Genomic DNA, 17,487 nt, shown 5'->3' with positions numbered 1-17,487 from the left:
AGGACTTAGAAAATGTTGACTGGGAAGATGGGTGGGGGTGTTGACATACCTTCACCACTGGGACCCCACGATGTAGAAGCCCAGTTTGAACACCAGTGGGCTCTGAAGAGAGGCAGTACCTGTGGACTTTCAATGAGCACCACGACCAGATGGTGGGAGCCCATGATCTGTGCTCACGAAAGGACTCACTCCCATCTGACAACCCTCTTTTTTTGCTGTGACCCTGTTTCATACCTACACCTGGAAAAGGAGGGAGGCCCAAGCCATACAAGTACTTTTGAGGACTGCATGTCTAGGAGACAGGACAAGGTGCCCGTATACAGCCAGTGCTGGCCTATCCCTGGAGAAGGCTGCACCAGCAGCACCCCTCTCACACAAACTGCTCCTCTCTACAAACCAGCTCTGCCCTGGCCTGTGGATTTAGTTCATTACCAATTTTAGGTTATCAGGAACTTCACTCTTAATAAAATGACACTTTTTAAAAATGTTTTATTACAAAGCTTCTTTTAAAAAATGCTCAGCACGTTAACTCAAACTGGAATGACAAACATTAGGATGACAGTTTTGGGCAAAGGCTGTGCCTTCCTATTTAAAAAAAATGGGTACATCAATGCTCATTTTAACAACTGGCATAAAATCCCACTAATTGGCTAATAAAAACAGATACAAATACAGAACATTTAAAGTAATAACAATTCAAGTGCTGGGCTTTTTACAAGGGGGTGTAAGGAAAGAAATGAAAATTCACTGCAAACCAGTCTGCTGAATGCATCTGTTAAGGTTTACTGTTTAAAAAAAAAGAAGAAAACCGAAGAAAAAATAAACTGAAATAGGGCTGCCAATTGCTACCAACAGAGTGGATTTGGCTATTACATTTATTTAGCTCTACTGAACACCTTACAAGGGCAGAGAAGCCACTATGTGTTACAGGCAATTCACAGAGAAGCCACTTACCAGAGAAGCTGTCTCAGAAAAAGAAGGCTTCTTTTTATTTCATTATTTCAAACTTTTCCAGAACTTTGAATTTTATTTAAAAGCTCATAGCTAGCAAAATATACAAGAAAATTAAAACTAAAAAGTGTAAATTAAAAAAATTCAAGTTTAAAAAAGCAAACAAAAAAAAACTGATCCTTTTGCACTGTTAAATAAAAGCTTTAGGAGAAAAGAAGAGAAAGAAAAATGAAGACAGAAACAAAGAGGGAACTCTTCCACGAACTCCTCCACTGGGGTGCTGATGGATGTGCTGGCTGCTGGCTCCAGTTGCGCATGGCAGGCAAATGCAGCCAAGTTACTGTCCTTGCCGAAAGGTTACAGGTTTGGATGCAAGATGCTCTGGGAAGTGCACACAGAGATGAGGGGAGAAAAGCTGCTCAGCTGCCCCACAGCCTGCTAGCATTCTCACGTGCTTTAACATTTCCTTTTAAAAAACCTTTTTATGCTTTATTTTGGAACTTGGCCCTTGCAGTAGACGAAAGAGGAGTTGGCAGTGATTGTCTGTATGGATCAGGGTCTCTAGCAGTGACCTCAGGGTAAAATTGATGTCAGTGTTCCTTTGGGGTCGACTGGGCAGGCCGTGGAGACAGTCTGGATTTTCAACAAGCTTCCATCTCCAGAAGAGGTCCTGGGGTCGCTGCCTTGGCTTTGCACGTTGGGAATGAGCTTCGTTTTCCACCTCAAGAAGGAACAAATGAAATGCTATTAATATGAATTTGCTGTAGGCCTTAAGATTATAACCTCTATTCCATACCATATTATGTCTTATAACCTCTGCATTTAATCAATCCATTTTGCTGATCTGGGGATGGCTAAAACGAATTGCCCTATGCAGTCAAAAATCCTGAGAGTACACTACAGAGTTAATATAGTGACATTTTTACTTTGGTTCCATGTATATGTATGCACAGAGTTACGATGTGAAATGTAGCTAATACTCTGGGTCATAGTAAAAAGAACAGAAAAAAGTTGAAAAACACAAGTAGGAAACAGCCAAACAAGAATAGGGAAGACAAGCAACAGCCAGATCAGGGAAAGACGTGTCATGCCGCAATGTTTGGTGTTTTTAGTCCACTGTGGGAAGCCATTCTATGATTCCACATAGGACAGACATATTCACATTACCCAACGCACTGCCAGCTCCCGTGACGCTGTGTGCTGTGTCCGCTCATATTCACAGTCCAGAGGATACAAACCTCTCCCTTTTTCCTTAAGATCTTACAATTTTCAAGATTTTTTTTTTTCCTTCCTAACATCTAGGATCTTTAATGTTAACCTCGGAAAGGACACTCAGCAAATATGTTAAAGTAATGTTGCCAGATATTAGTGATAATGATTTTCAAAAAAGAGAACTCCCACATCCCCAAAACTTTAATGATCTGAGATTTTTTAAAAAGTGATTAATAGTAAAATGTAACAGTGTAACAAGATGAGACAAAGACAAAAGGAAAGTAAAAGCATGGCAAAGTTCCGTTCCTTCACTCCAGAGAGCACGTGCTTCCGCTGCTTTGAACTTGGGGAGGCTGCTTTCCCTTGGTGGCAGCGATGCTGGAAGCACCTTCTCAACCTGGGTCCCTTGACAGCCTCAGATGAATCCCAACACTTTGTGCTTGTGATTGTGCTATCCGTGTTACAAGCAGGAGTTTCCTTTTAGAAACTCAGTCTAAATAATGGTGGATTATCGTACACTTTCATTTCAATGGAAACAGAAAGTAAAAGAGAAATAAAAGGAAGCTTTGACATATTTAATAATGAATACAAAAGTCTAGATGGCAAGTTACAGTCCACGAAGTACTTTCCACAGAAGGATGGTGATCTATGGAATGGGAACTGCGAGAACACCTGCCCCTCAGGCTGTTGGAAAGAGAGGTTTGGCTCCTATATTTAAAGTGCTCACAAAGTGCACAGAGCAGAGCAAGCCCTGCAAGCAGGTTAGCTAGTATTATTATTCCAATTGCGCCCAATGAGGCCCCTAAAAATGATCGGGACTACAAAGAAGCTATTTGTATACCTGGGTAGCTACTGGAAAAGCAAAAACCAACCAACCAACAAAAAACAAAATAGGAGGAAATCAGCCACAGAATGATTTCAACTGAGGAGGTACTTCAAGGACAATTTCAATTCCTATCCTCCTGGAAAATCAACCATTCCTTGTTTAACAGGAAAACACTAGTGCGTTGTGACACTTTAACTGAACAGAGGTATGGATCTCTCACGCAGAGGATCAAAGAGCTATGAAGGACCCTGCCTTTCTTGGAGAAAGAAACAGGGCTCTAGCAGAGCCTGGGGTGGGAGAGAGGGCACCCCACAGATTCCTATTTACATTATAATTTTGCATCACAGATTTTCAAAGGTTTGGTCCAGGTTGCTCTTCCTGGGAAGGTTTTCCTCTCAGTCTGACGTGAAAACATTTAGTTTCCTGATGAGGCCTGGCCTTGCAGTCCTAGGCTAGTGCCTGAGACAAGCACTGGGGCTCAGAATAGACTGGCCATTGGCAGCCAGCAACGCCTGAGGGAGACAACCTGCCCTTCTGTTGGGCCATCCCTCCACTGCCTGACATAGCGAACCCGGAAGTACTGAGGTACAGACAACCTCCATGGCCCTGCTGTGGCCCCATTCTCAAGCAGGGCTAACACCTCCAACCTAGAGCACCTGCACTTCCGGCTCCCCCAGAGTCTTCCTATCCCTTCACTGCCTTACCTAAGGGTGACTTCTCCTTTCTTCTTAAGCTGAGTACAAGTGATAATACAGTGGTTAACACAAACATGGGTGCCCAGAGATGGCCATTAACTAAAAGATAGTATGTCACCTACCCAGAAAGAGTCTACATCTCCTAATAAAGTCATCTCTTTCCACAGTCTCACATTTTCCCACCTGTTATTTCCTTATTTCATGGGGTCACCTTGCAAATTCTCCTGGAAGGTTGGCTTCAGAGAGCCTCTGTACAGTTGCTTACCAAAAAGCAACTAATCCCTTCCAGGGACTAGTGCTTAAAAAAAAAAAAAGCAAATAAATTCCTTCACTATGAAATGAGGCAGTTTGTCCCTGGTGGCTCTTTTAAAATACAGGGACGTCAGGGGAGACCAAGTCTTACCTCCGAGTGGGAGAAACAGGGGCCTTGCAGTGCTGCTTTACAGATATAAAACAGGTCCAGTCCAGATTCTTTTCAAGAAACCACAGGCATGAGGCTCCAGAGGCTGGAGCGTTCCCACATCTAAGACTTCACTAGGGGGCTGCGGCTGAAGCTGGGCCAGGCCAGGCAAGCTCTGGCACAGCCCAACCCACCAGTGAAGTCTGCGCAATCAAAGCCAGCAATTACTGCTCTCCGGCTGCGGCTGGGCTTCAAAGGAAGTGAGGCAAGGCCCATCTTACATATGTTCAGACTTGGGCTCCCTCCACCAGGAGTCACCACGCATTTGTACTGGGGATGCAAAGGCGGCACGAGACCCCACCAACCCCATATAATAGAACCCCTTGCTCTCCTGGACCAAATTCCAATCTTGACAAAATATCCCATCAACCAAATGGAACCAGGAACCCAAATGGGCAGAGTTCCTTACTAAAAGCCCAAGCAATAAAGATGAATCTAAAGATTTCAAAAGTGGGCCTTTCTGGGAGATCAACAGCACCGACCCTGGGCCAACAGGACTTTACAGAGCCTGACTCAGGAGTGAAGAAAGGGAAAGCAGGAAATTCCTTCTCTCTAAGCGCAAACAAATGTAAAATCCTACCAAAAGCAGAGCGCTTGGCCAGCTCATGTCCTGTGGGTTCCTTCCCAGGCTGTCCTCTGGAAGGGAGGGCCAAGGAGACAAGCCTATGGGTGAGCTCTGAGATGGCGGAGTGGAGGGTCAGGAGCAGGCAAGGGCCAGCCCTGTCACGGTGCCACTCAGGGCTCACTGGCCAGTCAGTTCAAGCTGTCCAGGCCAAGGCAAGGGCAGCAAAGCTGGTGTCTAGGAACAAAATGCACCCCTGCCCCATCATGTAATATCACTTCCTTGTTCAGAATTGGTGAGGTTACAAAAAAAGTGAGTTGGAATAAAAGATCCTTCCTTCGTTGTCCTCTTCCTTTTACGCCACTCTCAAATGCTACTAACAAGAGGCAGGAGCCTTAAGCGATGTGCAGTTTGAGGGGAGAATATTAGAGACTGGTTTTATGAGAGGTGAACAGATTCACAGTTTTAACTGCAAAAACTGCATTCCAGCAGCACACCACACACCTCATGTCAACTGTCTCCATTTTTACGCCTTGGGAAAAACTGACAAAAGCCTGTGATTTGAGGGTGTGAACTCTTCTGCTGCACAATGTCATGTGTGTATGAAGGAAGAGAGGTACAGACTTCTAGAGCAGGAAGCAAGCATGACAGAGCTCGTCTACTCCTGTTGTTTTAGCAGAGACTGAGGAATATGATCATAAAATGACTGGCCCATGGTGACCCCTAGAGAGTCCCAGTGCTGGGCTGTTCCCTAGGCCTCCTGGCACCACAAAAGTGACAGTCTCGTTGACTTGAAGGTGGTCTTGTGTATAAGAAGCTGGTGACGGGAAAGGAACAAAAACACTGTCCACTGGGCACTGATTTGCCAGGCACTGGGACACGGACTTTAGAATTTCACATAATCATCATTACAGTTTGCATCTTCCCACCCACTTACAGATAAGGATACTGAGGCTGCGTGAGGTTCAGTAACTTGCCAAAGGTCACACAACTAATAGGCAGCAGGATAAGCTTCTGAACTCTCAACACGTGCTCTCTCCACCATACCTTGGAACTAAATTATCATTCACTTTCTTCTCTCCTTCCTACCTTCCATCATTCTGTCTGTCCGTCCCTAGGCAACAACCCCTGTATGCTGGTGGAGGCAGTCTACATCTGTAACAGTGCCCCCCAGGATATCACGCTCTGTTTGAAGAAGCATGATAAAGAGAATCAAACACGTAAGTTAACTTTGAAATTTAAGTCCCTAAGACTGGAAATATAACCTACAAAAGCCAGCTTCAGCTTCTTGACAGTAAACATTACCCAACATTTGAAAAAAAGAAAAATGAAAATATGTGGTTAGGAAGGTTAACACTGAGTTTTGTTTCTGCAGCTGAGTGACTCCTTAGTCCCAGCATTCAAGACTAGTTAGTTAGTCCCCTAACCACAAAGCTCTAAAACAAAAAGATTCCCAGAAGCTGGAGGTGGGAGGAAAGGGGTCACTGGCCACTCCTGGATTCATGTTCTACCAAGGCAAGGTTGAGTGACCTGTGCGGCTTCCTCCCCTGCGGCTATTCAGAGTGAACTACCATCGGCTCAACCAGACTTTGGCAATGTCAAGATGACTTTGAGACAAGCCTGTGACTGTTAATGAATTACTCCAGGGGAATTCTTCTGTAGCTGCTGGTTTCTCTTCCTGATCAGCCTAGCCCTCTGTGTCTGTCTCCTCTGTGAGGACGTGTGTCCTATTTGTAGGCTGGACCTCCTGGTGCAGGTCATGACCGCTAGATCCTTCCTATCACGGGAAACATGGGAGAAATGGTCTTGAGCAAGTTTTGAAGGACAGCGCCTCAAAAGCCCACTGCAGTTCTGTCAGCTGAAGGGCTTCCAGAGGACAATAACTAGCTAGGTAGACCTCCCTCATCTACTCACCTCCAAACGCTATCCAACCCACATTTCTCTCAGACTAAAGATGCTAAGTTCACCTTCTACAAATGAGGTGACAGGATCAGGGCACACTTTTGTCTTCCCCCCCACCCCCAAACCAAGCCCTTCCACGGTTATGACAGTGTTTGTGTGTGCACCTGTGAATCTGGTTAAGCACAGGGAGATGATAACTTGTGTGGGTTAGAGTGTGGGCTCTGAGGACAGACAGTCCTGGGTTGGGTTTGGATCCTGGGTCCATTGGTTACCACCTGGAAATCTCGGGCATGCACTCTGAACGCACCAAACATGTTTCCTCATCTGTAAAGTGAAGATAAGAAGCTGCTCTACCTCATCAGGTGCGCTGCGGGATGTGGGAAATGTATGTGCAGAGCTGGGTGAGTGCGGGGCAGGCGCCCTGAAGCAGCCCACATAGTGAGTGCAGTAAACAGCAGAGGATGGAGAACTTGGGCTCAGAGCTGACAGTAATTCACTCTGCGGACGCAGCGCGCTGCTCACCAGCTGTGTGGCCCTGGACAAGTGATGTTTTCTCATCCTTCAGACAGGACTGAAATCTGTCCCCTCCACAATGGGGCTGTTCCAGAATGAGAGGAGGCAACACATGCAGAGGCATCTGTTAAAGCCTCGGGAATGTGGCAGGTGGTCCATACAGGTTGGGACCATTTCTGCTGTTCCAACTTCACGCGACACATTCGGGGCAGCAAGCAAGATTCATACTATTACAGAACTTCTGGTAGAAAATTAAGACCAACAGAGTATTCTGCAAATTAATTAAAATATCTCTTATGAAACGGAATGTTTCGAAAAGCTGATGCTAGATGAGAAAAAGTAATCCCAATAGAAAAAAAAGATTCACAAAAACAATATCTAGGCATTTAGAAAAATTTAGTCCAGAGACAGATGTAAACCTTAAGCCTAAAAGTGAGCAGTTTAATTTTTAATGCTTTTAATTTTTCTCTCATTCTGTCAAAAAAGAATAAAGTCACTTTGCTAAAGGTCATGGACAGCTATGAGCAGCAGGATTCCCCACTCATCGGCTCTCAGTAACATGGCAGCTTCATTTATGAAGAACACAGCTGAGGAAAAACACATTAAAACGATCTCAAGGTATCACAGTAATGTCACAAAATTTATGTGCAAAAATAGCACATTTTAGCCTTTCTTAAAAAAGCCCTACCCTCTATACCCCAACTCAGACCCCATTTACTTTTAATTTATATATTATTCAATTAAGCTTCATTTTTCTGGTTCCTAAATCCACACAAATCATAAGAAACATATTATTGTGGGCAGAGGGTATAGTCCCAAACAGCAAAGGAAGCCACAAAATAATTATTAAAAAGCAGTTTCTTAAAATTCCACATTATTTGGGGTCATTTAGAATAGTATTCTACAAACCACCATACTCCTTGTGGCATATATAATATCCACTGTAAAACAACGGCACGACGTATTCGTATTCAAATCAATTTCAATGTACTCTGCTGAAGAAGACAGAGTTGCATCCAAAAGTGTTTTGAAAAATTACATGTTTTGACACTTAAAGATGTAAACATATAGGTTATCTGAAAAACTCCATTATCCAGAAGGGCTCATTTCCACACAGTTCCTCACAACTCAGTAACAAACAGTTCTATTAAACAAAATTTATCCGAAACCGTTCTTTCTCATTCTAATATTCTACTGCATTGATCTTAATTTCATTTTGTAAGTTTTCATGAACAATACTAAACATGAAGCATCTCAAGAGGGTTTTAATGAACCTCATATACTTCTCTCCCTCTGCTATTATTTTTTAATGGCACCCGATCAGTCTTGCTTACCTGAGGGTCTATTTCTCTATTTCTGATCCCCAAGGCAACTTAAACACAATTCTAGCTCCTCTGATCATTAAGGAGAGAAAAGAGAATTGATGGAAGGGATACTGCCCATTCTTAAAAGCTTTCACTGTACCTATGAACCTAACCCAATTTCTTTATTAACACAGAGCTGTCTAGATAAAACCACCCCAACTACCAGCTTACTAGCGAGCTATAGTGGACATCTGTCTGGCTGCTGCCCAGCTCTCCTCTCCATTATCCCAACTCCAACACTGTTAGAGCAGTGAGCTCCTGACAGCCATTTTGTACAATGTGACCTTCTCCTCTGACCACAGCTGATGATGGATTGGGGTGGAAGTTTGACCCAACTTGGGCTAACCAGAGTCGCTTCTATAGAATTTGAAAGAATTATTGTCTCTTTGGGAGATGATATCGTAACAACATATAGCTTGAGTGCTCTGAACATATGGCTCAAAGAACTGAGCGAGTCAATCTGGGAAGGGAAGGAGGAAGTGATTTTCAGGGAGGGGCAGATGGAAGAAGCAGGGAAAGTCTCTGGACAGCTTTCCAATTTCCAGCTTTCTTTTTGGCCCAACTGCACTACTGTCCTTGGATTCCACAAGATGCTCCTATATCTTTAAAATACATTTCCCCTTTCTCCGTCAGTGAGCATGGTTTGTTTCCAGCACTTAACCATCAAAAGGTTCCCATGAACGTGCCTAGGGACCCTGGAGCAATAGCCAGGATGTGAAAACCTGCCTTCTACGCATAATTGAGTCCAACCACACTGTCATTATGCTGCCATTGCTATTTAAGACAATGAGACCAAGCCTGAGCTTATCTGTAGTCAAGTGTCATCACCTTGTGAATCCTGTACACATTTCCTGTTAAGTCTGTGACAGATGTCACAGGGATTTGTGAACACAAGCATAAGAAGAAGGAAGACATGGGTAGGCCGTCACCTCAGACTGCGGCATTCCCAGAAACGACGCGTAAGGGAGCCTCTCCGGGCCACCATAACCTTCACCTCCTATGCAACGATCTGGCCATCCGCACGCCAGCAGTCGCTTCCATAGGACCTCACTACTGTGGTAAAACGGCGGCCCAAGGTTCCCCCAAGTGCAGGACAGTGCTGAGCAGGGTGCAGACATTTTCCCAGGAGCTACCAAACTGTGGCCAAGGGTAGCTGCGCTGCCACGTGTTGCTGTGGCTGCCATGCGAGGCCTTGTTCTCCCCAGTTTGCCACTCCCCTTCCCCTCCCCAGATGTAGGCTGCCTTCCCAAGAGTTCTGAACCCCCGGGGGTCTTTTGCTTGTTTGGTAACAATTCTAGCTGAGGTGCTTTCTAAGTATATTACAAAAGATAAAGAATGGAAAACAGGATGTCATTTTTTCACTTTCTAGTTGTGGAAGCCTTAATTTTTACTCTGAGACTTGGACAAGACTTAAGAGTTCTTCAGCCACCAACTTCCTTTTAATTTTATTAATTTTTAAGAACCTGGTTTTGTTTTCTAACTAGACATCACCAAGAAGCTTACTGATACTTAATGTTGGTGACGACATTGTGGAACAGAACTTGGAACAAAGATTAGGCAAAAGTGTCAAACTTACCAGAGTGAGCTTCAAAAATCATAGGAATTAAATATTTTTCTCAATGAGACCACTGAAAATATTTAGAACTCTCCCTGGCAGCTCTAAGAGGACAGGGCTAAATGTTGAATACCAGGCACAGTTCCTGGCAGACCCTCAGGGTTGCAGTCCTCTCACTGGTCCAGATGATGCTTCTGTTCCCACTCTGCAACTTGTCAGCTCTGTAGCACAGCTTCACAGGACCCAGGAGCCCCAAGTTCTCAAGCCTTAACCACCTCATCAGGCTCTCAAACATCACCATCAAAGAAAAGCCAGAAACGATCTTTTATAAAATGTAATTCCAAGTACTGAACATTAACTTAGCTTAGCAACTACCTCTCATGCTCATCTCTTGGCCCTAGGGAAATAAAGGCTGAAGTTTTTATTTAGCAAAATGTGTTTAACCAGAGGATTTTTAAATCTTTTTTCTCCCCCCCCCAAGACGGAGTCTCACATTGTCGCCCGGGATAGGGTGCCATGGTACTCTCTCAGCTCACTGCAACCTCTGCCTCCCATGTGTAAGTGTTTCTCCCCCCTCAGCCTCCGGAGCAGCTGGAATTACAGGTGCCTGCCACCACACCCGGCTAATTTTTTTGTACTTTTAGTGGAGACGGGGTTTCACTATGCTGGCCAGGCTGGTCTCGAACTCCTGACCTTGTGATCTGCCCGCCTTGGCCTCCCAAAGTGCTGGCATTACAGGCGTGAGCCACTGCACCCAGTCTTTTTTATCTTTCAAAAGTAGACTGTTCCTTCTTTTAAATTAACTCTTACGTCATATAACTAAAGGAAATACATTAAAGTATCTAAAAATATCTTTTCAATCTATATAATTTAAAGATGGTAGACTTTTTGTATTTGTTTTGATAAATATTAATAAGCCAATTTTGAAAATTGTTTAATTATAAACTCAGAGTCATAATTCTCTCCAGTACTTTAAAAATTATAATTCTTTACTTCTTTAATTTCATATAAAACTTGATTAAGTCAGGAAGAAAGCAAAGTTCAGTATTTGATAATAATCTCTAACTTCTGACAAATTTAAAGGTGGTATTCCAAATCAAACATATACCCAAATACCGGAAATTCACATCAATTCTATTACTATGCTATCAAACCCCCAAATTCTGCAACCAACCTGACAGCTTGAGTGCTGTCTACTACAGGAAGCCTTCCTTGATTTCACTCCGATTTACATATTTCTTATTCTCTTTCTTATTCTATTTTTGTATCAGGCACAGCATGCCACTTCTTCACAGCATAAAACATACTCTTTTATAACTACCCATTTAATATGTCTGTATCTTCTTAAACTTGAAGCTCCTCCAGGAAGGGATAGGGTCTCATTTGCAAGCACCGCCACCGCCTAACAGGATTCGTGACTTACAGCAGTCCTCACTAAATGTTTGCGTGGTGAGGAAACAAGTGATTAGACGTCATGACACTGGTCTTCCAGCTGGACCCAGGACAGTGTGTGCAGCCTTACCCCTGAGGTCCTGGGCTCCCAGCATTCCCATAAATGACTAGTCTGAAAAGCTAGTCCAAAAGATCCTGCAGCTTGGGGACCACCATCTCCAACCTGGAGGAATGGCTTTTAGGGATCTCATTTCCAATTATCCTAAAAGTTTCTCCGCAGTGTTGAGACCACATTAATGGCAATTTATTTGTTTCAATCTGATTTCACCAGAGTGAAAATGTTTTTAATGCTCAAAAGTAGAAACACACGGGGAGACAGGAACACAACCAGGTGAATAAAGCACCGCTTCAGGAGCCAGCCTCTCTGCTGGGCTGCATACGGCCACAGCGCTGGCACTGCCTATCAAAAAACGGGAAGTATTCCATGCAACCCATAGGATCTTTAAAGAAATGAAAACACAAGTGTTTTGTTTTTTAATTTTTCTTTGAGAGATTGGGTCTTACTTCATCACCTAGGTTGGAGTGCAGTGGTGCAATCATAGCTCACTACAGCCTTGAACTCCTAGGTCCCAAGCTATTCTCAATCTCAGCCTCCTGAGTAGCTGGGACTACAGGTGTGTGTCATCACGCCCAGTTAGTGGTTTTTATTTTTCGTACAGACATAGTTTTGCCATGTTGCCCAGGCTGGTCTCAAACTCCTAGCCTCAAGTGATCCTCCCACCTCTGCCTCCAAAAGTGCTGGGATTACCAGCATGAGCCACTGTATCTGGCCTAGCTTTACCTTAACTCGTCAACTTCCCTTCAGAATTGAAAACCAGCTGTGTGAGATTCCACATCACACTCTTTGACAGACTGGTTTGTTTTTTTTTTTTTTTTGACAGTCCTATTCTGTTGCTTAGGCTGTAGTGTGGTGGGGTGATCTCGGCTCACTGCAGCCTTGACATCCTGGGTTCAACAGATCCAACCACTTCAGCCTCCCTAGTAGCTGGAACTATAGGCACACGCCACTGCACCCAGCTAATTTCTGTAGAGAAGGGATCTTGCCATGTTGCTCAGACTGGTCTCAAATTCCTGGGCTCAAGCAATTTACCCACCTCAACTTCCCAAAGTACTGGAACTACAGGAATGAGCCACCATGCCGGGCCTGTAGGATTGGTTCTAATCAAGTATTTGATTATTTCTAAGGTGAGGTCAGCACTAGTATGACTGTAGTCTGGCAAACAAGGAACCATATTATTACATTAGTGGAAAATCAAATTCTCAAACTAGAGGCAATGCTTCTAATATCCCAGGACACAAGGTAGCCATCCTGGGGAGGAAAGAGGGACACAGGGGGTGATCTGTACAGGAACTGAAGAACAACCCCATCACGTATAAGCCATTTTCAAGGTCATGCAGAGGCTTTATAGTTATACAGAGCCACTCAGACATAAAGTGATGACTATAAATTAGGAAATGAAAAAAGAGATCTGAGTCCCTATAATAACACTGGGAGGCAGTGCAGACCACACAAAAGCAAAGCAGACCAGAAAGTTGGACTTGAGGGAGAGACAGACAGGGATCTCAGAGGACGCTGGACACAATCCTTCACTTATACCGAGAAACCAGAGGCTTTAGGTGACCTGCCCCAGGCCACACAAATTTACACAAGAGCTACCCTGGGAGACTGGGTGGCCTCATTCCTGTGCTCTGCTGTTTCCATAACATGACGCTCTGCTCCCTTTGTCTTTCATTTCTTTGCCAGGGCTCTGCTCCAAAACAGAAGACCCCCTCCATTTTTCTGTGACAACAGGAGTTATTTCTGAGTGCCACCTCCTCGGAGGTGCCTTTCTTGACCATCCAACCTAAAAGCAGACCCTAATTTACTCCCTAATTTATTTTTATTATAGTACTTATACCTTCCTGTTTGTTTTTTTTTAATCAACTACCCTCACAGCAACATAGCAAGCACTGTGAGAATAGGGACCTTCTTTGCTCCATCCAGCACTCTATTTCCAGGTCATACAAGTCTCCACAAGGCCTATCTTAGGTGCTCAATAAATGCTGAATCATGACTGAATAAGTCAGCTCTACACAAACAGAATGTCTCTGAATTCCTACAACAAAGGAAGGGGTGGGGGTACAACAGAAATATTATCATGGCTAATTTATGGAAATCTTTATGAAGGTAGATCTGAGCTCCTCTCTACTCTACAAGTCTTATCCAGTAACTGCCAGTTCTGGTCTCCAAACTCAGGTGCTGTGCAGGGCAGTGACTTCAAAGGCTGCATGACTGATCTGGGAATGAGAGGGAGGGCAGCACCAGAGACTCTGATTACAGGAAGCTCAACCAACTGGAGCCTCACCAGTGGCGGGACGGCCTGAGAATGCTTTTGGCGGGTAGGGTGGAGAGAGAGGGTTCTTTCTGTTTTTCTTGTGCAGGATAGAGAGAACATCTTAACCTTAAGAAAATATAAATAAGTGACAAGAAAGCACAATGACAGCTGTGACTTACTAGAAAAAGATGTTTGGGATACACTTTAGGACCAAAATAGCCATCTTTTACATCTAAAATACCACAGGATGCTAATCGTGAAGAACACCAAATCGAGTACCAAACTCTGAAATACAGAAATACATTTTTGCATGCTTTTTAATAAAAACAGCTTCACAGATTTTGGTGCAAACAGAAGTGACGTAAATGGAGTGCCAGCCCTTAGCACACTGCAACTCTGAGGGCTGTTTAGAGGCAGAACATGAAAAAACTTCTGGCCATTCCTAAGTGTTCACTAATTAAAACAATTTGTTTTCCAAAAAAAAAATACAAGGCTTATGATTTTGACTAGATTTACTTCTACTATGAAGCCATGAGCTACAGGGGTTGGTATCATCGGCCATGCTTACATCCTATCTGTGCTTCTAATAACCAAGCCAGGTGACTGGCTCAGAAGAGGTTCTTGATTAATAGCCACTAAGTTAAAACAATTATATTATTTTTTATCATATATGAAGGGATGGTCCTCCTTTCACTTGGAGGAAAGTTTGCCACTCAGTATTAGTTTAGAAGAGTTTTGATATCATAAAACTACAGTGATGGGATTTGGAAAAACCTGGGGAATCTGAATAAAAATGAAGAAAGTTTCACAGAGGAGAGGGCAATTGACTTAGGTCTCAGTAGGAGGAAGGAACACGTCTGAGCTCCAGCTGTGTGCTGGCCGCGGGGCAGATCCTGCACATCAACCACCGCAGGGGGTAGGCATCAATATTCCCTTTTTCCAGGTAAGGAAAATGAAGAGTAAAAAGCTGAAGTAGATTGCTCAGGCAGTCACCTGATTTAAAATTCAGATCTATTTGGTACCAAAATCTCTGCTGGTCCCTTTGGGCAAGTTTGAAACCTCAGCACCAAAATTAAGTTCTAACAGTTTAGGTAAGGGCCACCAGGCTTAGTCAAGAGCCAAATGACCTGCAGGATAACACTCTTTTCCTAAGAAACACGGCAGAGATCTGTCCATTCCTCTGTAGAGGAAATGGGCTTTTGAAGCCCAGGGACAGCATGTGCGGTGCCCTCCCGCCATGTGGGGAACTGCTAATAATTTTGTTTGGACTGAGCACAGGACTCAGAAGGGCTATGCTGAAAGTGAGGGGAGGCAGACAGCAAGAATGACTGGGGGCAAAGCTACGAGGGCAGGGTTGGGCAGACCCACACACTAAGTGGAGGGTGCTTTATGTTTCAGCCAATGGGAAGCACCGGCTGTTTCCATGTCGGGAAGTGACATACAATCTGAGTTGTGGGAAATCTCTCTGGGAGCAATGTGAAGGATGAACTTGTAAAAATAAAGCCTGGAGGCAGAAAAATTATTAACATGTATTACAGTACTCCAGATGGAAAGTCTGAGCACCTGAACTAGGGCTGTGGCAGTGGTAAGTGTGAGAGAAAAGGCTCGACAGACCCCGAAGACAGGGATGGGAAGACTTGGTGATTGACTGGACGTGTGTTCCTGGAGAGAGAAAGGATAACCAAAGGCAGCTCCTTTGAGAACTGTTACCAGGAGAAGATGTACACATACTGCTAATTCAAAGCTTAATAAAGACCAAGCCTTAATTTACAATGTCAAGTTCCTTGGGCTAGTGGTCATGCGGAAATAAATTTTTAAAAATATAGTAAAAAGAAATAAAATATTACTTATAAATACTAGAGTAAAATCTAGCAAGTTATCAATAAAGAGAAATACTTGATAGAAGAAACACAGTTAAATAAGTGCCCATGCCATATTAAATAACAGAAAAAAAAATAAAGCATATATAGCTTTCTGACTAGAAACAAATGTATTACTTTTGAGTGACTACATGTGATTTCAATTGAGAAAAAATCTCTACTGAGCAAAAGGTTGGGAGTCCTGGGCTAAAATGGTGCTCCTCAGACCCACCCTGGATTTGCTGAGTAAGATGGCATTTTGCTTACTGTTTGTTGTCATTTGTTCTTTTTTTAAGCAGGCCAATTTGCCACTGATCAGTAAGAAATGGTTTAGAAGAAAGAGTTAGGGGAAAGGAAATGGAGGAAGAATAAATGGGCCAAAAGGGAGAGAAAAGATAAAAGCATACTATATTGCAAATACATAGCCGGTATAAAAACCATCAGATTTTTTAAAGCACTAATTTGATTTTGCTGAGTTCTCCTCTTTAAGGAGCAATGTCGAATGAACTCGTTATGAGCAAGAAGATTCACAAGCAAGTGCCTCTTTTTATAACAACTAACGTCAGCAGTAGGACCAGAGAGTCGTTCTTACCATGTTTCAGATGTAGGCAGCTGTCATTCTTGGACCTGTACCTGCAGAAAATTGTGTCTTTAACAAATTTTTATTGAAGAGGTTTTTGTACATTCCAAATACGTAGTAGCTACAATATCATGTGAACTTGTTTGCTTTACTTTTCATGGTTCTTATACCAGCCATTTTTATTTGTGCAGTACAAGTAGTGGCCTTATTTTTAATGAAAGAAAAAAGGAAAATAAATGGGACCTCACTGATGTCTTGAATTAATGTACAAGAAAGACAAACCCTATCATGATGTTTTACATTTTTAAAAAACCCAAATCACAAAAGAGATTCTCAAGGGAATACCAGGTAACACATCATTTAATCATCATAAAATATTGTATCTTTAAGGAGTTATATAAAATAGTGAAAAGGCAAGAGTGTTAAAGCAAAGTAAACACAAACAGAAGCAAAAATAAAACAAATAAACAAAAATCCCACAGTTCACAACCAGGATTCCAGGTGACAGGGTCTGGGAAACAGTTTTTACATGTACCTTCCCACAGCCACATTTAAAAGAGGTCTTTTAAATTTTTTAAAAGACTTTCAGGAAGAAAAAGCAGAGTTAAAGAATCATGAGTTATAGTGACAGAAGAAAGAATGTGTAGAGAGATGCAGACTGCTTTAAAAGGTGTTTGTCAGAAGCCTGAGGACTGACTGGAAAGTCTCATGGTGCCTACCTGATGTAGATTCCTGTAGTTTCTCTCTCTTCCTCTTCTTTTTCTTACCCTGGAAGAAGAGAGGTATACTGTCATGTCACAGATTGTACCATGAACACACAGATGAATGTGATGTGGAAGTACAGGCAGGCGGTCAACAAGAGGTAAAGATGACTCATTCTCTCTCCCTCTTCACCATCTCTATCTAGAAACAAAGTCAGAGAGCAAGAGAATGGGAGAAAATAGTGACCTGCTGACCTTCGTCTCTATAGCTTCATATTTAACATCATCAATATTGACACCATGGGTAGACTCTTTGTCTCTCTCTCTCCTCACACACACACACACACACACACACACACACACACACGGATAATGATGTCCTAGAGCTGTGGCCATAGGACCCTCTCTCTCTCACACACACACACACACACACACATACACACACACACGGATAATGATGTCCTAGAGCTGTGGCCATAGGACTTCACATTACCACATTACGCATGATAAAACCGAGCTGGCTGACTTCTCTTCACACAC

The 17,487-nt window shown here is 43.2% G+C and overlaps 1 protein-coding gene across 7 annotated transcripts in view; it reads right to left on the bottom strand.

Moving 5' to 3' along the window:
• Positions 1-471: 471 nt before the first annotated feature.
• Positions 472-17,487, bottom strand: part of LEF1 (lymphoid enhancer binding factor 1) — a 123,547-nt gene continuing 106,531 nt past the window's right edge. For 3 of the 7 annotated variants that reach the window (XM_003899071.5, XM_003899070.5, XM_009207332.4), the window contains 3 exons: positions 16,966-17,014; positions 16,259-16,299; positions 472-1,672 (listed from right to left, as the gene is read on the bottom strand). In XM_003899071.5, the coding sequence (XP_003899120.1) occupies positions 16,265-16,299; positions 16,966-17,014 (84 nt within the window). In that variant the 3' untranslated portion in view covers positions 472-1,672; positions 16,259-16,264. Of the gene's footprint in view, positions 1,673-13,986; positions 14,093-16,258; positions 16,300-16,965; positions 17,015-17,487 lie in introns of all 7 variants that reach the window. The other 4 variants (XM_017958940.3, XM_003899072.5, XR_002522361.2 and 1 more) reach the window with 3 other exon arrangements.

This window comes from Papio anubis, chromosome 3 (assembly GCF_008728515.1).
Source record: "Papio anubis isolate 15944 chromosome 3, Panubis1.0, whole genome shotgun sequence".
NCBI classification, from domain to species: Eukaryota; Metazoa; Chordata; class Mammalia; order Primates; family Cercopithecidae; genus Papio; species Papio anubis.
This window is presented reverse-complemented; position numbering and strand designations above follow the sequence as displayed.